The sequence below is a fragment of the Limulus polyphemus genome, unplaced genomic scaffold, assembly GCF_000517525.1.
Source record: "Limulus polyphemus unplaced genomic scaffold, Limulus_polyphemus-2.1.2 Scaffold12, whole genome shotgun sequence".
NCBI lineage: Eukaryota > Metazoa > Arthropoda > Merostomata > Xiphosura > Limulidae > Limulus > Limulus polyphemus.
The window spans coordinates 1,537,155-1,564,041 of NW_013665622.1; the positions used below are offsets into that span (position 1 = coordinate 1,537,155).

The 26,887-nt window shown below is 34.4% G+C and overlaps 1 protein-coding gene across 1 annotated transcript in view; it reads right to left on the reverse strand.

Moving 5' to 3' along the window:
• Positions 1–964: 964 nt before the first annotated feature.
• Positions 965–26,887, reverse strand: part of LOC106456871 (protein Wnt-1-like) — a 61,664-nt gene continuing 35,741 nt past the window's right edge. The window contains exons 3-6 of the mRNA XM_022382692.1: positions 11,899–12,167; positions 5,407–5,634; positions 5,237–5,274; positions 965–3,085 (exon numbers count right to left, since the gene is read on the reverse strand). Of these exons, the coding sequence (XP_022238400.1) occupies positions 2,884–3,085; positions 5,237–5,274; positions 5,407–5,634; positions 11,899–12,167 (737 nt within the window). The 3' untranslated portion in view covers positions 965–2,883. The remainder of the gene's footprint in view (positions 3,086–5,236; positions 5,275–5,406; positions 5,635–11,898; positions 12,168–26,887) is intronic.

The window sequence follows — 26,887 nt, forward strand, 5'->3', positions numbered from 1 at the left end:
GGTATTTTTCAAAATGTGAATGTCTAAAACATCACAATTTTTTTATCTTAGTCTAAGTTACTCAAGAAAAAAAAGGAATAACTCTTTATATTCTTGTTACCAGGTGGCATACACTTATAATCACGTGATGCACTCTCTGATAGGAAAGTGTCTAAATGTTTCATCAAGAGAATTTAACGCTTTTCACCACCACTAAATCAAGTAACTCACTAATCAGTCATTGTGACTTCAGCATAACAGCATATATGTTAAGAAATCTTATTTGAAATTGGATTAAACGAAGATCTTTGTTTTTTGTTGTTGTATTTTGCATGTACCAAAATCACAATTGATAACTAAACCGCCGTAACATTTAATACGTTTTATCCAGGGATTTACTGAATGCTCAACACTCGTAGTAGGCTTCAGTAAATAGATCAGTTTTAATTTTTGATAACTCAAAATTATGTGTTCTAAATCAATTGTGTGCTACCCAAGGATTGCTTTAAAAAACACAAATGCTGTTTAGAAATTAATAAGTAAAGAATATGATATTGTTTACCTAGAGATACAATACCCTATAACCCGAGCGCCTTCGAAAGATGGACCTTTCTTCTTCAGAAGCAAACCATTTGCCCATGAAGAAGAAAGGTCCACCTTTCGAAAGTGCTCAGGGTGTAGGGTGTCGTATTTTTGTGTTAAATTGATTTCTTGAACCTATGTGCTTTTCTAGCATCACGAAGCTTTGTTTATCTTATAGAGCAGACTTCATATAAGAGTAGATTACACTTGGCCACAGTTTCAAATTAACGAATAGGTCTCGCTTTCACTGTCTGTAATACCTTATTTAAGTTGTTAAGTATTACCTCTTCTTAACACTATGGTATGCTAAATTTAAATGTATATATATATTTAAAAGAAAATTGAAAACACGTGACTTGGAACATACAACCAATTTAATTTCTGAAATAATTTAAATACTGAAAAATGGACCAATAAAGACTTACATTAATCGCATTGTTATCCAACTGAAATAATTTAAATACTGAAAAATGGACCAATAAAGACTTACATTAATCGCATTGTTATCCAACTGAAATAATTTAAATACTGAAAAATGGACCAATAAGGACTTACATTAATCGCATTGTTATCCAACTGAGATAATTTAAATACTGAAAAATGGACCAATAAAGACTTACATTAATCGCATTGTTATCCAACTGAGATAATTTAAATACTGAAAAATGGACCAATAAAGACTTACATTAATCGCATTGTTATCCAACTGAGATAATTTAAATACTGAAAAATGGACCAATGAAGACTTACATTAATCGCATTGTTATCCAACTGAGATAATTTAAATACTGAAAAATGGACCAATAAAGACTTACATTAATCGTATTGTTATTCAACTGAGATAATTTAAATACTGAAAAATGGACCAATAAAGACTTACATTAATCGCATTGTTATCCAACTGAAATAATTATCTTCACTATCACGTATGGATATTGTTGTTAACTTTTTTAATTTAGGCTATAATACTATAATTTTAGTTTAAAACTCGTGTAAAAGCTTAGCACTACACTAAGTAAGGCGTTTTCAAGTTCTTATTAAGTAAAATACATCACGGTTTGGGTGCAGGTTAGCTAGCTTTGAATTAATTTACAATTTCAGTGTTAAAACTTTGTAACTCAAGTTCTTTACACCTTTCTTTTATTAGCGATATCTAAAGTCGTTTCTAAAAACATAGTTGAGTTATAAAAGAGGTTAAACCTAACAATTATTGGGTTGGATCTAGACAGTCTTACAGATAACAACTCGTTATATTTTAATATGTTTGTTGTGTTTCAACATAGTAATAGCTTTAAACGCTAGTTAATCAAGTTCAAGACTTTGTAAATGTGTTGCATATTACTTTTTAAGGTCGAAGAATAACAATATATAAAACATATATATAGCATTGTGAGACTACAGAATATGACTGCTTGTACAAACCACAAAGTAGAAGCCGTTACACTTACATTCGTGAAATGGTTATGTGCTGAGTGATAGTCGTGTATTTTAAATAATCCACAGAAATAACAGACGACTATTTGTTGTACGACTTGTATATGCATACACTGAGGACCTAACCATTTCGTTACTGTAAACATGGCGGTATTGACAGCTCATACTAAACAATACTTAGGGCTATACTTGTTGGAAGCCAACTGGCTTAGAAAGTATCTTGTGAAATGTCACAATTGTGTGAATCTGACATTGTCTTTTACAAAACAAAAATATATTCCATCATTAGCCAGCTATACAAGAAAGAATAGAGAGAAGCGCGCTTAGCGACCAAAATTGAAGTTAAAATGTATGTAAAAACACAACTCTACTGTGACGGACATCTATTAATAAGTTGACAGACAACGCCACTTCTAATTTTCACTCGGAATCATTCGGTATACCTCGAGTGACTTAACTTCGCTAAATCAGACTCAGGTTAACCTGAAAGAAATATAAATAAAATACACCTTCTTATCAAGATTAAGATTGCTCTGTTCCAATTCCTGTCAGTAGAGGCCTTGCCTGTAACAGCAGTCTACTGTGTTAAAGGAGAACTGAAGACGTCCGATTGAAAAGGAGCATTTATGTTGGTTGTTAATTTAGTAATTACCTGAAAAGACAAGCCTCGAGAAACCGAAACTATACATGCGCGTATATATATACAGTACAAGCGATACAATGCAGATGGACACTTCGGCGACCACTGTTTGTATGGTATCAGAAGGGTTGTCTTCTCTCTCGCTGATTCCAGAATACTGAGAGAGCAATCCGAACCATGCTGTTCGTGGAATGACTCCTTTAACTAACATTCCCTAGTTTTGGAGGGACGGGTGTGTACTTTCTTTTCTAATTACAGTGGTGTTCTTCCCTTACATAACTACACTGTTCACATACTACTTTACAACACCACTTGAATTTACAGTTACATTTCTCTTCCACGCGACGTAAAGCAGTTTGATAACCTCGTCCACAGCACAAGAGTCTGCAACCGTCCATGCCATAGCTCGTGTGGTTGCACAGTCGGCCCGCCGTTCCAAACACTCCTAATCTGTCAGAATGAAACACAATGAAATGATTATTAAATTACACATAACAACTAGAATATGCTTCAATTCAGTCCCATGATCCAACACAATAAATAAAACGAATCTTTTCAAGATTCGAATGAGATAAAATCTTTTGTTATCAAAGAAACTAACTAACAACAAAAATACAGCACGCAGGTAATAAATTCAAACAGCTTATTCCTCAATCATTCATCAGCGGGAAATAATTAAAGTGCATATTAGTGTATAAACTACCTATCCGGAATTCTTTCAGCACCACAGAAAATTAAAGATGCTAAATACAAACATAGCAACATTGATTTCTTATGATCAGATGATAATACCTTTTTATCAAGCATGTCACATCTGCTAAATGTATAGTTCTAATGAGTTTATGCTGTAACGTGATATCTCTATCATAACAGACTTATCATTATTTTTCATCGCTAGAAAAAACTACAATAATAAAGAGTCTGTCTGTCTGTGTGTGACCATCTTAGTTCCAAGAGGAAAGAACCTAGAGACCTGAAACTTTACACGCATACTAAGGGGATTCTGAGGGTACGCACGTGGATATTATTTTTTAGATTTTGGCCTTTTTTTTTTGCCCTATAGTTTTGCCTTATAGCCCTTAAGCCCCGTAATTCTGCTTTCTGAAGGTCTATAGAAAAGTATAATATTTTTTCTAATTCTCATTTACTGAATGAGCAGTATGTGGAGGTTTTCTGCCAAATACTGATGAAAAGAATAAAATGCCAAAAAAAAATTGCCAAATTTGGGAAAATTTGACATATTTTAACAAAAATAAAAAATATTCTATAGGGTATGGGGTCAAACGTCTCTTAGTCAGCCAAAGGCAATAGAGAGGGAAACAAAGGCATGATGACCTCCAAGGATCCTTGGTACAAACCATCAGAATACTAGAAAAGGTTTAAATAAGTAAAGTTCGGGAAATGACATCAAACAAAACAATTAAATAATTTTGGTGTATGAAAAGACAATAGAAATGAAATTTTTTGGCTGTATCTCATATCTAAAATTGGTTCAAAATACACACACACAGTCGACCAGTAAAATACCAATCTAATAACCCGAGAGAAATCGGGTAATTTGGCTAGAGTAATGAATATGTTAAGTAAGCATGGCGTAAAGAAATAACAGCACGTAATTAATAGTGTTTGTTTTGAATTTCGCGCAAAGCTACACGAGGGCTATCTGCGCTAGCCGTCCCTAATTTAGCAGTGTAAGACTAGAGGGAAGGCAGCTGATCATCACCACCCACCGCCAACTCTTGAGCTACTCTTTTATACGATGGAAAAGTGGGATTGGCCGTCACATTATAACGCCCCCACAGCTGAAATGACAAGCATGTTTAGTGTAACGGGGATTCAAACCCGCGACCACATTGCGAGTCGAACGCCCTAGCCATCTGGCCATGCCGGGCCAAGTGATAATGAATTTCTTTGTAAATGTAATTATTACTACTGCTATTTTATAGGTTCTTTCATTTTGTTGCTGTTGTCGATTAATTCAGCATTTCATAGGTAAGATCTGAAGTTTTCTATGATAAATCTTTTAAATTTGATAAAGTATAATTTTTGTTTTTTGCTGACTGTTCACTAGATTAACGCTCTACAAAATATTCTTGTGTGAGTTGCGATCGTCAGTGAGGGTGATACATGTACATATGAAAATAACTCTAGTTCCAATGAAATAATATTTTTTTTTAAATTATAAAATCATTTTGACAATAACATAAAGAAACGTATTCAGTAAGCGAGCTACTCTTGGTTCCTTCCACTTTCATCTATGCCTGTGTTGGTTACGTTTAACTTTATATCTTTAAAGAATGGTTCATTCTTGAGTATAATGACGTTTATCCAAGACTGAATAATGATTTATTTTATATGAACTAAAGAATACTACATACTACTGCAACAAACATGGGTTCCTTTCAAACAATGACTGCCTACATGTGTTTTCAAAGCTGTGGTGTAAGTTTATCTTAAGAAACCAAATCTGTTATAGCCGTTACGAAAGGAAAAATCTCAAGGCTAAACTTAACTAGCCCAAATAAACCTTGACGACAAACTTTTAACTTTCAAAGAAGTAACGTTGATTCTATTTACACCGCATGAATAAAACTCAGTTCCGTTTTGTTCCTGTTACAATAATCAGGAGATTCGTCAAGATAAACTTAATCTTTCTAGACAATTTACATTTCGTTCTTATTAGAACTTCTGATTATTCTTGACGAATCTCCTGATTATTGTAACAGGAACGAAACGTAAGTCGTTTAAAGAGATTTAGTTTATTTTGACGGGTAAACTAAATCTTTCTTGCCGGGACGTTTAATGTTTTTTCCGAGAGGTCTTAGTCGGAGCTTCTTACGCCTCTGTACCGCCCTAACGCGAGTCGCACCATCAAACCTCTTAGTTAGCCACTGACCAACGGACCTGAAAGGTTTCAAATACATCCAGCAAACTCTCATGGAGCAGGAACCGGACACGCCATGGCACTTGCACAAACGTTCTTTGTTTCTTTTTAGGGCCTGAAAATGAGAAAAGAGACTATATTTTTAGAGATTCATAAAACCTTTTGACTTAAATAAGATTTCTTAACGTTTATTTTAGACCCCAATTCTTCATTTTCTGTTTCCATTTAATGTATACAACTTTCATTAGAATAATCAAAACAATTAGAATTCCTTTTAATTAATATTTAGAATATACTTACAAAATAAACTTAAACTAAAATCAACCTGAAAAGGTAGTTAGGAAAGAGAGATATTAGAATAAATGTAATGGTTATGTTGTAAATGGCTGATGTTTCATGGTGCAACATCTTAAATTTAAGTTGAACCGTTCATTTGCTATTTGCAAAAAACAGCGTATCAAAATAACATGTTCTACTATAAAGTAAACTGAATGCGCGTTTATGTTTTTAAAACATATTAGACCACCCGTGACCCGTTGAGTCACCCACTATACAGAGGTTATGAAGAATTCAAGCTAATTTAAATATTGCACCGAATTGAAGGTTTATTTTGAGATAATTTAATTAAATATTTCAATCCATTCGTGTTATTCATCATTCCAAAAAATATATTTGATTGTTAATCGGGAGTAAAAGGAAATATCATTTCATTTTTCAAAAAAGTAAAGTCAGAGTTTTCAGGTATTGTGATGAACAAACCTTATTCACAGTTGATTCAAAACGCCTGAAAATAAGAAATAACAGATAATAGTAATGTTATTCATGGTTTATTAGAACGTGATTGCTATCAAAAAACCAAAAAAGCTATTTCAGAAAAACATTTCATACTTACTTGCTCAAATTACTGCAAGAAACAGCAAAACTTGATAACTGATACACTACGAAATTCACCAAATGAAAAATCCTTCTCGCTGTCTCACAATGAATGATGTTTTAACTGAGAAAATTTTCTCATTTCTTTACCTACCATAACCAAGGCACATTATTGAGAAATTATTCAAGGGAAATAGATTTGAACGAAAAAGTTTCGTAAAGAGCGCGAACGGTAGTGTGGTGTAAAATTACTCATGCTAGAAATTTTCATAAAAGTGACCCGAAAAACTGCGCTAACTCGGTAATCCGTGGCCCGATTTTCATGAAACTTGTTTTATTCTGTTTCTATTCTCATTTCAGAAATACAATATGTAACACGTATGGCGCTATTGTGTGCCGTTTTTGCTGTATTTAATTACAAACAAGCAAACAAACAAACTTCTCAGAGTTTTAGTAGTATATAGATAGATTAAATCACCTGATAATTTATTTCACTTCTATTATTTTTCCAAAATTCGAAATATTATATTTTCCGTACATGGCCTAAACGATCATTCTGGAATACCTAGAGTATAGTTGTCCCTAATTCTGGACTAGTGACTAGAGGAAAGGCAGCCAGTGAGCAGTACATGATGCCACAATGACTTTGTTCATCTTTGAGCAGAATAATTGGATTGTCCTTTATTCATGTAAAGCATCTACAACTGAAAATTTAGAATGTGCTTTCACTCTTATAACACACTAATAACTTAATGTATGGGGTATGTTTATCGATATGTAACTTGGCATTTCAACCAACTTGTCATGCCCCACCTTGCCAAGGTTAGATCCATAGCAAAAATGAATAAACATTAAATCATGAGTTAGGCTATAATGATTCCTTTTTTTTATTTTTTGTTATGGATGGAGATAATGTGTAAAAAAAAATGTTGCACATGTAACTCATTCAGAGCAGCTTCATTTTAATACCAGAAAGTAAAGTCTAAGTTACAGTTTGAAAGTTACGTTGTATTATATTCCATGCTTAATCGAAGGTTATAAGATTGGGTTAATTTAAAAGAATATGGCTATGTATAAACAATTTATCGCTCCCCTTATATTAAAATATTTCCAAGAGTTCGTCCGCTTTCTTACAAATGATTAAGAGTAAATTTGACAATAGGAGCATTGTTTAAAAATAGTTCAAATTAAAAAATTGCTATCTCTAAGTTTTAATGCAATGAATAAACATTTTAAATGAAAATTCTTAACTTTTTATAAATTATGGGTTACTTCGTTACCACTCTTCTTTATAAGGTTTTAAGGTATAACGATCTCGACACAGTTCTGTAATTGAATTAGACGAATTATAGTTAGTTTCACAACACAATGACAAGTTTTGTCACTCCTGATTACACAAGTTTTACACTTTTTCACACCATGCACAAAACTATATTACCCCCCATGGCACGTGAGAAGTACAACTTGGTAAGTAACATAAAGTTCCGTTTTACAACTCTTCTCAGAATTCTTTCAACAATCTTTTAGAAGTTGTTTAAATATTCTTTCACAAACACGTTTCTTATTTTTTGCTCAGTTATCAATGTTTAAAAACTCCTCACTGGAACGTGGCGAGGTTTCAACTGTTCCATCACCACTTCAATTTAGTGCTGATTTGATTAAAATATTTGTAAAATTCTAGCTTTGACCGCTGTGCCTGTTTGGTTGTCATTGACTCATCTGTCATTATTATGGAAAAAGATGTCTAGCCAGAACCAAATCGACTGACTTTGAAAAAAAAGAAAAGAGAAGGCTGAGTACATTCATGAAAATGTTTCGTGTGTATAAATGATAATATCATAAGAAAATCTTTCGCTTATGGTTCTGTGTATAAATTAAAATGATTTAAAACTTTGAATCACGGACACATTTTCAAAGTGTTACTTGTTAGAGTGTTTCTTCTGATTTATAGCCTTTCCTTTTCAATTCATATTACATGTTTCAAGAATTTTCAGTATGATTAATTAGAAACTTAATTATCTGAAATGACAGACATTATTTGTTCATCATGAGCGTTAGCTACTTTTATTTCTATGAAAAACCTGTCAATCTCTAAAAATTAACATTGAAATGAAATAATTGTAGATATACATATATAATACAGCTACTACAAAAATCTCACGGGAGTCAAATCAATTCACCTACTGAAGTAATTAAACAATTATGAATTTACTCAGCGACCCCCCATTCTCCACTACTTGAGGCTTACCTATGTGACGGACATTAATTAGCTCCCCAAAACACTTAGAACTCCGAGGGGTGATTTCTAAACATATCCATCAAAGATAGATAGATAGATGAGAGTACGCTAAGCAAGTCAGGTTGCCAGATTACTAAATAGAAAAATAATGCCCCCCAGTGGCACAGCGGTATGTCTGCGGACTTACAACGCTAGAAACCGGGTTTCGATACCCGTGGTGGGCGGAGTACAGATAGCCCATTGTGTAGCTTTGTGCATAACTACAAACAAGCAAACAAATCCATCCTTGTAAGAACACAATGAAAATATAAATGCTCTTTTACACTTTTTTTTTGTAACTAACTTTTATTTCATAAAAGAGTTTCGTGGCTTATAGCACTAAGCCCACTTAATTAATTGATTAAAATATCACATACTTATGCGTCATTATGAACTTCAGAATTTTTTTTTTACTTATGTGTATCTATATTTGTTTAAAACGAACTCGGAATATGTATTGCGTTCGTACTCCATATTGTTCATGCACGAGCTGATATCTTTAAGGTGCACAGAACTCAATACGATTTTGTTGTATAACTTATCCTCAGCAGTTTATACGTATTTAAATATTACGCAGGTTTCCTTAAAAGTCGCTGCTTCTTGAAGAGCCTTGAAATTGCAAATCATAATTCATATTGTCTATTACACAACCTATGTGTTTCAATCACAAAAGGCCTCGTATGGCCTGGTGATTAGGGCACTCGACTCGCAATATTGGGGTCACGGGTTTGAATTCCGTCATCAAGCATTCTCACCCTTTCAGCCGTGGTGGTGTTATAATGTGAAGGTTGATTCCACTATTCCTCGGTAAAAGAGTAGCCAAAGAGTTGACGGTGGGTGGTGTTGACTAGCTGCCTTCCCTCTAATCTATAACTTCAAAATTATAGATGGTTAGCGCAGATAACTCTCGAGTAACTTTTTGTGAAAATCAACAAACAAATCAATCACAAATTTCTGGTTTCTGTATATCAGTTTTGTTTTTCACTGAACTGAAAATAACGGTTAGGTCTTCAGAATAGATGCCTATCTTGTTTTCACTGACTTTGACACTAGCATCAGTTTAAAAGGCCATGTTTTTACGTATGTAATTCTCTGAAGAGACCTCACGACCTCCTATTACTTACACAACACAATGTTAAAACGTGGATAGGAGTCTGAAGAAAAAAGTCGGGGGGGGGGGAACTGGAAGTGAATCAAGCCTGCAGGGATTGCATCAGGAGCTTTCTCACCAGGAAAATTTCTATAGTTAGAGTGACAGTTAAAGTATGACGGAAATCAAAGAGAAAAACACAGGAGAAATGAATGTGGAAATATGCAATATAACAACAGACTTACATGACCTTCTATTTGTAGCCTTAATCATTTGTTAGTTGTTTAGCACACAGCTTCACGATGTGGGCTATATGCATTGTGTGCACCGCGGAAAATCGTTATAAACAATCGCTGAGCTACCGAGAACTCTTTTTTACTTTAATCTTTTCGACTCTTTATCTCCAGCTATCAAATTTATTTGTGATATTTATCTGTTTAGAGTGAATCATTAGTTTGGGCTCAAAACACAAAACAAAAAAATGACTCTAACGTATCGTAATTTGGGGGACGTGATAAGAGTGTTGCCCCCTTTCGACGTTTATATTGTCAATATTTAAATATTTCGATCTCCTGATATCTCTTATGCACTAGAAAATTGAAAACATTTTTCGAAAGTTTGAATGTTATATCTTTGTATCTTAATCATATGTTGTGGATAGGAACATTAATCCAGCTAGCAAGGTATATAATATTTATACCTATATTTTTCACTGTATTATGGGTAACTGGTTTCCGAATTGGTTTCCGAATGTAAGTTTGATGTATATAGATTTATACCTAACACGTACCACTACGACATACTAAGGCTTTTTCACTCTTTGATTTGTTTGTATGCAATTGATTCATTTGATGGAAAACAAATACAGCTCCATTTTTCTTTTTTTCTTTTTCTTTTAAATGAAATATTTCATAATTTCCTAACACTATTCATTCTATTTTTATATTAGTAATTATACTAAAGACTGTTTCATTTGTTATTAGCGAATTACATAGATTTGTGATTCCGAAACGTTCATTACAGATGTTTACCATGATTGGTGGCTCTAATATTCATTATCATACTTTGATTTGTTTGTTTGTTGAATTTCGCGCAAAGCTACACGACAACTACCTGGATTAGTCGTCCCTTATTATGAAGTGTTAGACTAGGAATAACGTAGCCAGTCAACATCACCCACCGTCAATTATTTGGCTACTCTTCTCAGATCGAAAAGTGAGATTTTACCGTCATTCTTATAACACATACACGACCTCAAAGTGCAGAGAGCGATGATATTTTTTGTCGGTAATGGACCCTCGGAGCCATTGTCTGTTCACTTACCATTGAGCTGAGCTAGGCCTTTTGACTTTTAGAAAACGATCATCTTTGAATCAATACAAATTTATAATTTGATATTTTCCGATTATTTAATGATTTGTAAATGTTCCTATAAAAAAAATGGTCTAGGCTTAGCTTGTTATTAAAGTTAGCAATATTCAGCTTATGTATATGATTTTGAACCCATAATTGTTTGATTTATTTCCACTAATGTTCTTTTAGATTTACAGTGAAAGAGTATAGTGATCACTTTTCTGTTTTAAAAATTTATGTAGAGCATTTTAGTTTCGTATTTGATATCATTTTAATTTGCTTTTCACAGTTACAACATCACCCATCACACGAAGTTTGAGTTTATAGTTTGTTAAACGTGCAACAAATTTTAAATATACAAGAAAGTTCCATTTAATTTGACGTTTAATAATAATAAATTCTGTAGAGAATTGTAATTTCAAATCTGGACGTCACCCTATACGCTCTTTGATTATAGACACATAGGTTTCAGTTACAGCTGTCTCTAATTTTAGATTGCCCCTAGTGGCACAGTGGCATGTCTGCGGACTTACAACGCTAGAAATCGGTTTTTGATACCCGTGGTGAGCAGAGCACAAATAGCTCATTGTGTAGCCTTGTGCTTAATTACATACAAAACTATTTTAGATTATTGACCAGAAGGAAGGCAGTAGCCGCTGGACCTTTGAATAAAATAACTGAATTGGTTGTTACTTTTATTTCGAACCCCACACCCTCGATACGCAACCCTAAGCATTAATTATTGAACAGTTCTACTTTTTTTTAATTTGTCATCTTTTGCCTACCTTTCTTCCGGCACGATTATTATGTAAGTTCATCAAACCCTCCGGGGTATTCCGGTCTTCTCCCGAGTCGACAAAGTCTTTGCTGAATTTTGACCCAAATCGGACGTCTTCTGAACAGCCGCCCCACTCCCATTGTCCCTTCGTATCACGTGACCTAATTTTCTGGTCACATCCACATTCCGACAGTTCGCCTTTGCTACAAGCCCTAGTGATGCTGTACGCTACTCCTGCTGCTGATATGGCATAAACGTAAGCTTTTTCACGACTTTCTGGAATACGAAAATAACGTAATTAGAAGATATTAAAATATTAACCTTCTTGGCATGAATTAAAAATAAGCATTCATTATATTCTAAATATTGAATTTAACTGTAGAGAGGTGGACCGGGAAATAATAAGTAATGAAAACCTTGTTTTAACGTAATGTTTCCCAATATTTCAAAGCTGCCATTGCAAAAACATTAACATAACAGAGAAAAGTAGCTACAGTGTTACTACGTTTGATAATACAAAGAAAGGGCTAACTTTGCTGTAGGCAGTGGATGTTCATCTGACCTTTTTGTTTGATGAAGGTCAGTTGTGCAAAATAAAGATCACATAATTAAATTTCCTGAAGGGCGGGTGAGGCCTAATGTTCAAAGTGTCCGGACTGTAAATTCGAAAGCTCGCGGTTCGTGTCTCGTTGCCACAAAAACGCACTCTGCATCTTTGGATCGTGGGTGCAGTACAATAATGATGGTCCCATCCCACTATTCGGACAGACGAGGGTAATCACAGCAGAGAGTTTACGAGATTATAGTTCTAAGATTCGGGGCTAGATTCTCGCGTTGGAGACAGCGCAGATAGTCCATTGTGTAGCTTTTATTTTCACTTTATTTTAGAACTATCTAACAAAACATCAGAATCCTGTTTAAATACCTCTAGTAGCATCTAAATGACGCTTTTTTTTCTTTTATCCCAGAAAATGTTTAATAATACAATAGTTTTTTCGATTATTCGAAAATCTTCCAACGTCCACTTCTATATCACGCTGAATATGAACGGAATTGATATGAGGAAAATGTATCCTACTCATTACTAATATTAATACGCACTATTCAGTAGACTCAAGACAAAATGTGAAAGCCTTTAACATGTACGCGTTTGAAGTCTTTGTAATTTCACGTTTCCATACATAAGAAGTAAAGTGGTTAGCGTCAAGATTTCTTTAACTTTAAGCATGCGCAAGAAGTGCAGAAAACTATTTATGACGTAACAGTGAGAAAATAGTGATTTTTTACCAAGCTGTCAATGTGTTAAGCTATAAAGTACCTTTCGAAAGTGCTAAACTTACCATAAAAAGCATACTTGTCATTACGACCTCGTATTTGGTCTTAGAAACATGGCGACATCCGGCTCAGCCGATAAAATATACCTATCTGTCTATTTACCTGTGTACGTCTCAATGAAACAACGATCTGTATTAACTTTCATATTGACATTTTTTGTTGTTGTGTTTATATATAACTTTCATATTGATATTAATTTTTGCTGTTGTGTTTATATAACTTTCATATTGACATTAGTTTTTGTTGTTGTGCTTATATACAACTTTCATATTGACATTAGTTTTTGTTGTTGTGTTTATATACAACTTTCATATTGACATTAGTTTTTGTTGTTGTGTTTATATACAACTTTCATATTGACATCAGTTTTTGTTGTTGTGTTTATATACAACTTTCATATTGACATTAGTTTTTGTTGTTGTGTTTATATATAACTTTCATATTGACATTAGTTTTTGTCGTTGTGTTTTTTTTAAATATCTGCCCAAGGTTTTCAGTGAACCTTCATGTTACCTCTATAATTTCCAGTGTATTTCTAGTTTATGCTATATTTTGCCACCGCTGTTGGTCTATATTTTATAAATGAAGTGAACGCAACTAATCTGTAAACAACTATGTATTATTGTATCTACCTTTATCAAATTATATGCCTTCGTGAGTGCTATATCCAACGAAAACTCTTTCTTTTCCACCATCTTGGAGTCTTTTGCTTCTACTGGATGAAACAAAACCTCCTGGATAACTGGGTTATTCTTGAACTGGGTGAAACCTATCTGCCTCCGTTCTTCTGATTTTAAATATTTAATGTTTTATTAACTTGCTAGATAATAACAGTTTTATTGTACATTTAAATTCCAACAATTGTACAATGTATTAATTGGTTGAAAAATATATGTTTTTGTCTAGCCATCTTTTTTTTTATCCATCAGAGGTATTATAAATTTAATATTTCGTACATACATGTGTATTCAACCTATCCGTATCTGTGGAGTCTAGAAATTGAATGATTCACATGGGAGCTAGGGTTGAATGCACTCACAGAAGCTGCAGACGTCTTTACAACTCTCTTTCACAAATGATGGCTTTACTTAAATGCTCCAAGGGAAAGAAATGATACGCACATGTTGATGCGCAATTCCAATCTACGGACACCAGGAGGCGTCGAAAGAACAAGATAAAAGAGAGATGACGTTCACAAATAACATTAATTTTTGTCTTTGCATAATATATATCTGTTAGAATATGTATAAAAGACTAGAGATTGGTAATCGTATTCTCACGTGATTTATTCTGGGCAGTTAAATCATTGAACTAAAATCATAGATTCGAGATATTCTACTTACTTCAGACACGGGCCTCTGTATGAAAAAAAGTCCTTATACTTTCACAGAGTCCCAACCAAAAATGATACTATAAACAATCAACTCCCATCAATAAAATCTCATAATTACACAATATGAAACTGTAATAACATGTCAGTCAATCCCACTAACGAATCTTACACATTTTACTCTAGATTGTTACAATACCGTGCCCAGTGAGTACCATTAATTTACACCTTTTACATTACAGTAGAAATACTGTGGACACTCTACAATAGGGTCCCCTAATACCATGCTTCATTAATCACAGAGTCAAGTGGTACACTCTATAATAGAATCCCCTAGTACCAGGGCTCATTAATCACATTATCAAATATTACACTCTGCAATAGAATCCCCTAGGATCAGGGTTCATTAATCACGTTATCAAATATTACACTCTGCAATAGAATCCCCTAGGACCAGGGTTCATTAATCACATTATCAAATATTACACTCTGCAATAGAATCCCCTAGTACCATGCTAGATTAATCACACTATCAAATGCTACACTCTATAATAGAATCCCCTAGGACCAGGGTTCATTAATCACATTATCAAATATTACACTCTATAATAGAATCCCCTAGTACCATGCTAAATTAATCACAGTATCAAGTGGTACACTCTATAATAGAATCCCCTAGTACCATGCTAGATTAATCACAGTATCAAGTATTATACTCTACAATAGAATCCCCTAGTACCATGCTAGATTAATCACAGTATCAAGTGGTACATTCTACAATAGAATCCCCTAGTACCATGCTAGATTAATCACGGTATCAAGTGGTACACTCTATAATAGAATCCCCTAGGACCAGGGTTCATTAATCACATTATCAAATATTACACTCTACAATAGAATCCCCTAGTACCATGCTAGATTAATCACAGTATCAAATATTACGCTTTTTGTAGTAGAATCTCGTTATACCATTTCCGATCAGTCAAACCAATAAATCGACCTTTCGAAAAATGATCAAGATGAAATAAGTGGTTCAAGCTGATTTCACAGCTATATTAACTTCTATGAAAATAGCCAGTTGTGGCAATGACAGCACCCGGAGACTGGGTTGTATAAACCTCCTGTTTTCTCGTGTATAGAAGGTAAGTGAGTGTTAAAAGTAGAAATAGGTTCCCGCAGCGCGTGCACAAGCAAACGCAAGGACGCTAGTAACTTGTAGAAGTCTAATGCCCGAGCTCAATGAAAATGATCACAAAACTAAGGAGGCCAACATTCCACCACGCAGTCTCAACATGGCCAGTTTTGACACCAGAAAAAGTCCAACATTTTTTATTCGTAAATGTGTGTTGCCTGTTAAAAAAAGATTCTTTGTACCAAATTCCATGTAAATTGGTCTAAACAAGGCTAAGTAATTGACCAAAGCCTCTAAAATTATGGGTTTATTTAACCTTTTTACCCCTCTAAAATGACCAAATATAAGCATAACCCAAATTTGTGTATGTATATGCATGAGACCTATAAAAAAGCATCTTTGCACCAAATCTCATGTAAATTTACCTAAATACGAAGGAGTGATTGTCAAAAAAATCCTAAATTTATTATTTTTTGTGGCATCCTGACCTCCCTATAATTAGGCCAGTCCACCATCTTTTTATCAATATGTGAGACATGTAGAAAAATATCTTTGTACCAAATCACATGTAAATTGGACAAATTATGTCCGAGAAATTGACCCAAAACCCTAAAATTATTGTTACATCTCCGTTTGTTAATTAACTTTCCGTAACTTCGTTCCAACGAAACTTAAGCGACACAACTCCTTTCTTAATAAAACTAGTTTATTCTTTCCAAATATAACTTTACCGATACACTCAACTTCAACAATCGAGCTAAACAAACGCTGTAACGTCTCTCGTGCTCTCTGACTGCAGTTCAATTACTCAGTATCTACACACACATTACCTTCCCCTCGTTTATATACCAGCCTACCCTATATCTAGTAAGAACTAGAACATTCGCCAAAGTACATGATAGTTCTAGAAACGTTGCGTCACAGTAGTCATGTGACTCGATGACGCAACATTATGCTTTTTTGCGAGCTCTAGCCCCTCCCCCCCAAAAAAAGACTCAAAAATGAGCAAATCCAACTTTTTTTCTATGTCAATGTGTTGGACGCATGAAAATTTCTATTTGTGCCAATTTTCATTTTGATTGCTGTAAATATGACCGCACAGAAATCTAAAATATATATTTTGGTGTTGTTTGACCTTTGACTCCATAAAATCTTTACAAAGGACTATATAAAAAAAAAGGTGTCAGGGTGTATTGGATCAGAGTATGTATAACCCTACCTAGTTTCAAGTCAATCCGCTGAGAAGTAAAAGAATGGCTCTCGATTGGAAGGTGTTTGGAAGAAGAAGAAGAAACAATAGGAAAAACAATACGTGTATGTCTCTCTGCAGCGACATAATTACATACCAAGAAAATAAGATTTAAGGAACAAGAGGCATTGTGCTTGTGTCTTTGTTCGTTCTATATTTACCATACAGGTGATTCACAGGTGCTAAAAATCCTGTTAGTACCAAACGTATTGTGGATGTTAGAGCATCTTGGGTTGAGTTCTAATGAATTAAAACATTTCTTTCGTGAAGTGTAATGTTGTTCTATGGCCTAGTTCATCTTAAAGAAACTGCATATTGAAAATTGGAACATTTATTCTTAATACAACCCAATTAAACCTTCCATCTTTTGATCATCCTGTAAAAAAAATAAGCGTGAAGTTTCTAGCACAGCCACTTTTTTTGATACGGACAATAGTTTCCATCACGATATACAACAACCACTAGCAGCTTTCACGACGCCGGATTTAGAACACAAAATGTCATTAAAAAGTATCAACTGAAACAGACCTTTTTTTATGTTATGTAGAAACATTCATCTATTTATTCTTCGCGATCTTCTGAATATACAACTACTGATTGGTAATATAAATATATTTTGAAAATTACTAAAAATATCGTAGATATACTACTAACGCAAACATATAGTTTCATTTCCCCCGATGGAACAGTAGTAAATATACGGACTTATAACGTTAACATCCGGGGTTCGATTCCCCGCTGTGGACACAGCAGCTAACCCACTGCGGCTTTGCTCTAAAATTACAAAAATCAAACATACAGTTTTCGTGTCTACCGGTAGGATGACGATAAGTTTATGGACTTACAACGCTAAAATCCGAAGTTCGATTCCCTGCGGTGGACACAGCTGATAGCCCGTTATGGCTTTGCTCTAAAATAAACAAACAAACGTTTTCATTTCAGACGTGAAAATGTAACTTTGCTTTCAAAAGCTGCCACGTGGAACTTTTCCGTTAGGGAACATGAAATCACAAAAGAAAGGTCCTAGAACCCCTGGTGATTACAGCTGGATCCTATGAGTGAATATTGGAGAATTATCAATTATTTACACTACGTTTTTGTCAACATTGACAAATTGTTGACTTTCCCGTTTGAATCATTTTCAACTCAATTTTTTTTTGCTTTGTACGTGATGATTAGTTTTGTTAATTTCCGACAAACATGTTTTTAATAGCTATAAAAAGGCTTCACGCAGTGATGTGTCTTATGCTTCGTTGGGTGGAAATGTTATTACTATTTTTTCGTGTAAGTAGTTCCTATTTTAGGTTCATATATATTATTAGTAATAATCTGACATTGTCATTGTGCCTGTAAGGACTTTTTAGTATTTATACTAGGCATTAGAGAACATAAGTATTGTGATAAAAACGTGCTTCTTGGTAAGATGCAATTAGATTTGTGTTTTATATGTTCTAGTCTCACATGTGTGCGATACGCAAGTATTCTGCAATTACTTACAGCAGATTAACGTACTGTCAACAGAAAAGACGTACTTTTTGTACCAGCTTACTGTACCCCTGTTTCAGCACGAACAGGTTCCATGAAAATGTTTCCCATAGAATCAAACGGCATCAACCATTGATATATTGTCATTAACTACTTATAAATCTCAAATACCGGTGAGTGAATGTTTTGAATAACCTTTACTGTCTGGGGACTGGCATAGCCTGGTGGGTAGGGCACTTGACTCTTAAACTGTGTTCTAGTGCTTAATTCGTAAACTGTGGCCTGGTGGTTAGGGCCACAGTTTATGAGTCGAGTGGCCACAGTTTATGAGTCGAGTGACCTAACCATCAAGCCTTTATAGTAAAAGGTTTTGCAGTGTTTCTGCACTTGCTGTACCTACTTTAGACGTGATAAACTAGAGGAAAGGTAGCTAGTCAACACAACCCACCGCCAACTCTTGGGCTACATTTTATCAACGAATAGTGGTACTAACCGTCACATTATAACGGCCCCAAGGCCGAAAGGGGGAATATATTTGGTGACGGTATTCGACCTCGCGACCCTTAACATCAAGCCACAGTTTATGAGTCGAGTGACCTAACCATCAAACCATAGTTTATGAGTCGAGTGACCTAACCATCAAGCCACAGTTTATGAGTCGAGTGACCTAACCATCAAGCCACAGTTTATGAGTCGAGTGACCTAACCATCAAAAGAAATGATAACAGCAATTTTCATTTGTTATTAAAATAGCATATATTTTAAGCTATGATACGAAATATTTCTTAAGTACGTATGTATGTTCTCTTCCCTCCTCCGCTGTTTGTTTGTTTTGAAATCACAGAACACTTGTATACTTAGTCCAGCTAAAAAGATAGATCACATTCCATAAATATTCAATTCTAAACATGTGTGAAGGCTTACATAATTACGTACATTCAGTTCTGTGATAGTGTGCATTCCTGAGGCGATGGCTGAAAACACATCTTCATGACAGCGGTTTCTCCGTTAAGATGAGCCAAGTTGCTTTCATGCCATGCCTCCTCCCCTGTTATTTTTACGAACCCGTCCGTAACGGAATGGTAGGTGTTCGCACAAAGAAGCTTTTTGTGGCAATCAACTTGACGCCAAGGGGCCGACGTTTTTAGGCACCTCCCCGACAAATTTGTTGTGTTGATGAGCGGATTTGTGGGTGTGTGTATTTAAGAGATCCGTATTTACAGGAAACGAAGAAAACCAGGTGGTGAGCAGGACTTTTGTGTAAATGTTCAAACAATCACCTCGTTGTCAGCAGTTCCAACAGAAGTAACCAAAGTTAAATCAAATACATAACTTTTCGATGTAAAATACATTAGTTCCTGATCTGAAAATGATCATCTGCCTCCGTACTCAACAGGTGTAAACATAAACTATGATTAACAAACATCATGTTCGGCAAGTTGAGTTACTGTAATTAGTAGCCGTCATGTTGAATAGCTGTGAGAACTACCGTTACCATAAAGTTAACAAAATGTGGTTAGCAAACATCATGTTCGACGAGTTTAAACAACTCTGAAAACTGTGGCTGTCAAACATCATGTTCGACAAGTTTAACAACTGTAAAAATGTGACAGTCAAACATCATGTTCGACGAGTTTAACAACTGTGAAAACGTGGTCAGCAAACATCATGTTCAACGAGTTTAAACAACTGTAAAAATGTGGCTGTCAAACATCATGTTCGACGAGTTTAACAACTGTGGAAACGTAACAAACATAATGTTCGACAAGTTTAACAACTGTGAAAACGTAGTTAGCAAACATCATGTTCGACGAGTTTAACAACTGTGAAAACGTAGTCAGCAAACATCATGTGAATAGTAACCATGAAGTTAATAATCTGTGTTTAGGGACAATTATGATCAACATGTTTAACAACTAATTATTAAACGCTATATTCGTCGTATTAAAAGACTGTGACAGTTATTGTCACATTTAACAAGTGTGAACAGTAATCGAAGGTCGACAAACCGTGATGAGCAATCTTCATGTTCATTATAAGTGCAATTAAAATACCGTCAGGCTTAACGATCATGTTCGTAAAATGTTCTATCAAAAACTGTGACAACAATCATCGCATTCAACAAGTGCGATCAACATTCATTAATCATCACGAAAATCAGGCACAAAAAATATCGTTGGTGGTCTTAAAACTAAGAAAAAGTAAATAGTAACCAAAATGCATATTCATTTAGTGTGATCAACAATCTTCACTATAAGCAGCTCTAATTACCAACTGTTATGGCGAATCATTGTGATAACCATTAAGTGTGATCAACAATCTTCATTATAAGCAGCTCTAATTACCAACTGTTATGGCGAATAATTGTGATAACCATTAAATGTAATCAACAGTCTTCATTATGAACAACTCCGATTACCAATTCTTATGTCGAATAACTGTGATAACCATTAATGTGATCTGATCAACAATCTTCACTATAAGCAGCTCTAATTACCAACTGTTATGGCGAATAATTGTGATAACCATTAAGTGTAATCAACAGTCTTCATTATGAACAACTCTGATTAGAAGTTGTCATGTCGAATAATTGTGATCAGTGTAAATCGTCTTGTTGGTATCATTTAATTAGTATCACGTTTAATAGACATGAAAAGTAACGGTTGTATTCAACAAATCTGGTCAGATATCATTCGATATCAAGCGTGATAAATGGCTCTCACGTTCAGCCAGAGAACGATAATTACTATGTTTGTTAAATCTTATCAACTATCGCAGTTCTCAACTAATGTTAGCAGTAACCAATTTTGAATAATCGGTAATCACAAGCCAGTATGGACAATAAGTGCAATAAGTAGCAATATCATTAAAAAAAAAACGGAATCTGTAACTGTCATGTTTTGGAAACACGACCAATGACCACCCTCTTCAATGCAGTTTTATCAGAAACAGTCATGTTAAACAAGTACCACTGAAGCTCTCAATTCGAATAAGTTAGTAACCGTTATGTCGAACAAATGTGATAAGTAGCTATCTTGTCAAACAATTATGACCACTAATTGTAATGTACATAACGGATGATTTACAATTGTCGTGTTCAATAGCTATGATATATATAACAACGTTTCGCAAATGCGATGGACTTTGGTCATGTTCCACATATATGGCCATTAGCCATCATGCTAAACTATTTTGACAGTAGCTTTCTATCTTAAAAAACATTATTTTATTTCTAACTCCTGTGTTCAGTGGTCGTAGTCAATGCTGTCCAACAAATGTTATTAATGACCATAACTGTGCTCTCTAAGTGTGATACTCATTGAATACGATCATACATTATCATGTTCTGAAACCGGGATCATCAACTGACATTTCTGTAAGGATGGTGATCATCAATTGACATTTCTGTGAGGATGGTCAAACAACTACTGTCATGTTTTCTTAGTGTGATCAGAAATTCATATTTTATTAACGTGTTCAATAATCGTCACGTTCAACAACAGCATTAATCATGAACTATCATTGTATTGTGCAGTACACATGATCAACATTATTCATGTGTAATAAGTATGATCAGCCATCGTCATATTTAACAACTCTTTTTCACTAACTGTTATGCTAATTATGTTTGCCAATAACTGTGATGTACAATCATTTTTTAACAGTAATTCTCATATTCTGCCAGTTTAAATTCAACCATCCAATGTCCTTTTCAGCGAATATGCTCAACAACGTTCATAAATAACAAATTGAATTAGTTACAGGACGTACATAATATAAGTAAATCTGTAATCATAAGGTTAGCTAATAGTAGTGAGTAACCGTTATGCTTACAACTAGTATAGTCAATAATCATTATGTTCAGTAAACGTTGTCAGTAACTGTAATGTTTAGTCACTCTAGACGGTAAAAGTTATACTAAAAAACTGTCTGTAACCATTGTGTTCAGCAAGTATAACCAAACCGTTACGCTCAATATATTTATCAATAACCATTATGTTTAGCAAATGTTTTCAGTTTCCATTATGATTAACATTTGTAATCTGTAAACATTTAAAATAATATAATCCTTATGTTAGCAAGTAACTCTGTAACTATGGTAATCAGTAAGAGTAATGAATTTATTTATTTAGAAACTCTAATAGGACATTACCAACTGTAATATTGCTTTTTTAGAAAAATATATAGTAAAACTATAGCGATAACCTGGTCAATGAAATCTCATAGAAACTAGCTTTGTAACAATGTAGTTGAAAAAGAAACGAACGAAATGTGGATACAAATCATTAGGAAATCTAGGTTACAAAATTTATGAGCAGTTGAAACGTTTGTGAAAAGAAAAGTAGATAAATAAACTCAATATGATACAGATAAGTTAACAATAACAAAATCAAAGCCACTGAACAGAAGCATTGTGTCCTCTGCATTATGTTTTATTTCCTTTGTTGAAACAGATAATTTTAGAACGTTATTTTTCAGTAGAACAATAAATAAGATTTAGCACTGTTTGCTTATATTAATATGCTTATAATTTATACTTAGTGTAGATTTTTAATTAGCACCACATTCTTTTACACATGTGCAATAGAAATAATAATGTGAATCAAGTTTAAACTAAAACATGTCGTTCGGTCGTTTTATAATAAATGATTATTTGGAACTATATGTAACCTATATTTCAGAGCAAGAAACAATAAGATGAACAGTGATAGTTCTAGCTAGAGACAGAACCGACAAAATAGTCACTTCTCAAATCATAATCTTATAATGTTACTCAATCCTATGATACCCTGAAGAAGACACCACAGTGTTACAAAATCCTATGGTGCCCTGAAGGAGACACTATAGTGTTACCCAATTCTATGGTGCCATGAAGGAGACAGCACATTGTTACACAATCCTGCAATACCCTGAAGGAGACACCACAGTGTTACAAAATCCTATGGCGCCATGAAAGAAACGCCACGTTGTTACACAATCCCATGGTGCCCTGAAGGTGACACCATAGTGTTACCCTATCCTATGGTGTTCTGAAGGAGACACCACATTGTTACACAATCTTATAGTGCCCTGAAGGAAACACTACATTTTTACACAATCTTATAGTGCCCTGAAAGTAAAACACCACATTGTTACTCAACTCTGTAGTGCCCTGAAGAAGACAGTGTTGCTCAATCCTATGGTGTCCTGAAGGAGACACCACATTGTTCCACAATCCTAAAGTGCCATGAAGGAAGCACTACATTTTTACACAATCCTATAGTGCCCTGAAGGAAACACTACATTTTTACACAATCCTATAGTGCTCTGAAGGAAACACCACATTGTTACTCAACTCTGTGGTGCCCTGAAGAAGACAGTGTTGCTCAATCCTATGTTGCCATGAAGGCGACACTACAGTGTTACCCAATTCTTGGTGCCCTGAAGGAAACACTAAAGTGTTACCCAATCCTGTGGCACCCTGAAGGAAACACCACATTGTTACACAACCCTGTGGTATCTTGTAAGCACATACTTTCATTTCTGTAAAGATTTTCTCAGAAATAATTTTCTGTAACTATGTACAAGATTTAAACCTTACGTCTTGCTCTTTATATTATTGTTGTTATTGTTTATATTATTATCTTGTATATGAAACGATTATTGTATTGTCAAATTGTATTTTTGTGTAACATATGGGTTTTTAACAAGTTTTATAGTCTTACTCTAATGTTACATCTTCCAAAGCCATTCAGAATAAATTTAAGACTATTAAGAATGTTTATATTATTAGTTGATAAATAGATTTATGCGTAAGTTATAAATACATAAGAATCACAAAAGGAATCATAAGAGTATACCTGAAAATTCCTCAATTAGTCCGAATTTTATTGTCGTGTATAAAAACAACTGTTTTACAGTTACGTTGGAAGTACACAGTCCTAGAAATATATTCAATAATGACGTAATTATCTTCGATAACAACCTATTATATTTTTCTTTGGCTGATGAATAAAGGAGATTACTAACAAATATAATATTTTCACACAAAAAAAGATCAGATAGTTTAAGAAAAGGATTAAAATAAAAGTATAGCCTCAGAACAAGAGAAAACCAATTCACACTTCTAAATCTTAACCTAATGCATTAATAATAATCTTTAAACTCCACGTCTTGCTCTATCATTATGTGAAAATAATATTTCCCTTATAACAGAGGTTCTGAATCTGTTGTTTGCGGACCATGGTGGTCAGCAGATTTTCTTCAGGGAGTTCGCCGAAGGTGATACCATTATGGAAAGGGTGTTGCGTCAAAGATACTATTATAAACCCGAAATTTGAGGTTTTAAAACGAGAGTAGAATTAAGTTAAAGATGTAGGTAACTCTGTATAATTCGAGAACACCACAAGAGGAAAATGCCTGAACTCCCCATTTTGTAATTGGGGAGCTAAACTGGAGGTGTTTAAAATGTAGTAATTAATAGTTAATTTAGGATGTGCTCCGCCAGGATTAAAAAAAAAAAGGTTACTCCGTAGCCTGGTTATTTTGTCTTGAAGTACTTACCCTGATACTGTAGTGTGGTTACTTTGTGTTGGAGTACTTACCCTGCTAAGGGTTTCCTTTAAGCAAATGAAATGGTCTGATGACTAGCATCCATCCCTTTGTAAGAGATCTTATACATAAATATTTTAAAAACGACACTTGTGTAAAAGATCTATTTACAATTAAAAGTATTTACTTACTCCTGAAGATGGTGACACCGAAACATATGTAGAGTCTTTTAGGGCAAGTCCCTATTTTTAACAATTACTTATTGTGTAAGATTTTAACGTTGTATTGCTTTTAACTAAACTTTAAAATAAAACTTATACATCTAAATTAATCTTTAGCCGCGGCATAACGGCTTATAAAATGGCTCTAAGTTTTTAGCCGTGGCATAGCTTTTCATAGAATGGTTCTGAGTTTTTTTTTATGTACAAACTTTTAGCTCATATCTCCATCTCTTGACCGATTTGAGATCTAATTACAGCCGCTGCTATTGAGGATTCCCTATTATTTTGTTTTTAAACTAAAATACATATTAGGTTTCCTCTGAACAATTTACCTGCATGTTTTGTCACTAGTGTACTGCTGTTTCCGCTGTCGGTGTCAATACATGTTTTCAACAGGAAACAAACCAAAGCCTAAACGACAAGAAATCCGTCGCTGCTTTTACACAAAAACTGGCTTCAATTACTTTGCCAGAGAGGGGTAGAGGTTGCGTCGCTGTACACTGTCGTCCCCTCCGAAATGTCAAGAACCGTTCCCATTCCCTTAAATCTATACATCACGTAACTCACATATAATGTGCCATCGCTGAGGTTAAACGCTCACTACTGCGTGGGCGACAATCGTTTCTGTTGGTCATCACACGTTTTAGAAAAGTTTTTCTCATGGTAGTTTTTTGTTTTTTTTTGGTTTTCCTTTTTCCCAAAAGTCTTCTCAGCGGCGTTCTAATATTGAGGTTATATATTGAGGTGGTATATTGAGGTTCCCTGTTTATTAAAAACGTTGCTCAGGAAGTCTTTACTAAGTTATACGTTACCAGTAAATAGACAAAGTTCAACTTGTTAAAGGAATAAGGAAAAAAATATCATTCACAGAGGTTTTTTTTTTGTTGTTGTTTTGTTTTGTTTTTGTACGCAGAAGCCCTTTATAGGTTTGGCCGAATTCCAAAAATGAGTTGAAATGAGTTAGTTCACTATGAATTGTCATGAATGTATATCCACGGTGAATATTTGTCCTACAAAGACGTTTGACTTACAAATTAAGTGAACTTATATACACTCGCTATAATTCACTAATAGATTTTTCCTCGCTAACTATTTATATTATTACATCTTTTATATATATTTTTATATCTTTTTATCTATATATTATTATAACACTTTCGGTTTTCGTGAATAACTGAAGTTACTGCAAACCCGTTTGCTGTCTAATTGCTGAATTGCTTTTTCTTTTCTTTTATACATGTGCTATACAGATCACGCATACATTTATGTAATTAATCAGTATGCCTATCGATACGTGGTCAGTTCCACTGGGCCTTTCAGCCATGAGGGCGTTATAATGTGACGGTCAATCTCACTATTCAAATTCGGTGACTAGGAACCCACTTTGAGACTAATAATGGCAAATGTACAACGTTTCGATAAGGTTTTGTTAAACTTATATTAAAGTTTCTCTTCATTACCCATTCAAGCCGTCTCCAGCCATTATCAATCTCACTATTCGTTGGTAAAAGAGTAGCCCAAGAGTTGGCGGTGGGTGGTGATGACTAGCTGCCTTTCCTCTAGTCTTACACTGCTAAATTAGAGACGGCTAGCGCAGATAACCCTCGTATAGCTTTGCGCGGAATCCATAACAAACAAACAAACAGTTCCACTGTAAGCCTAATAGCAAAACACTTAAACTCTCAAAATTATATATATATATATATACATATG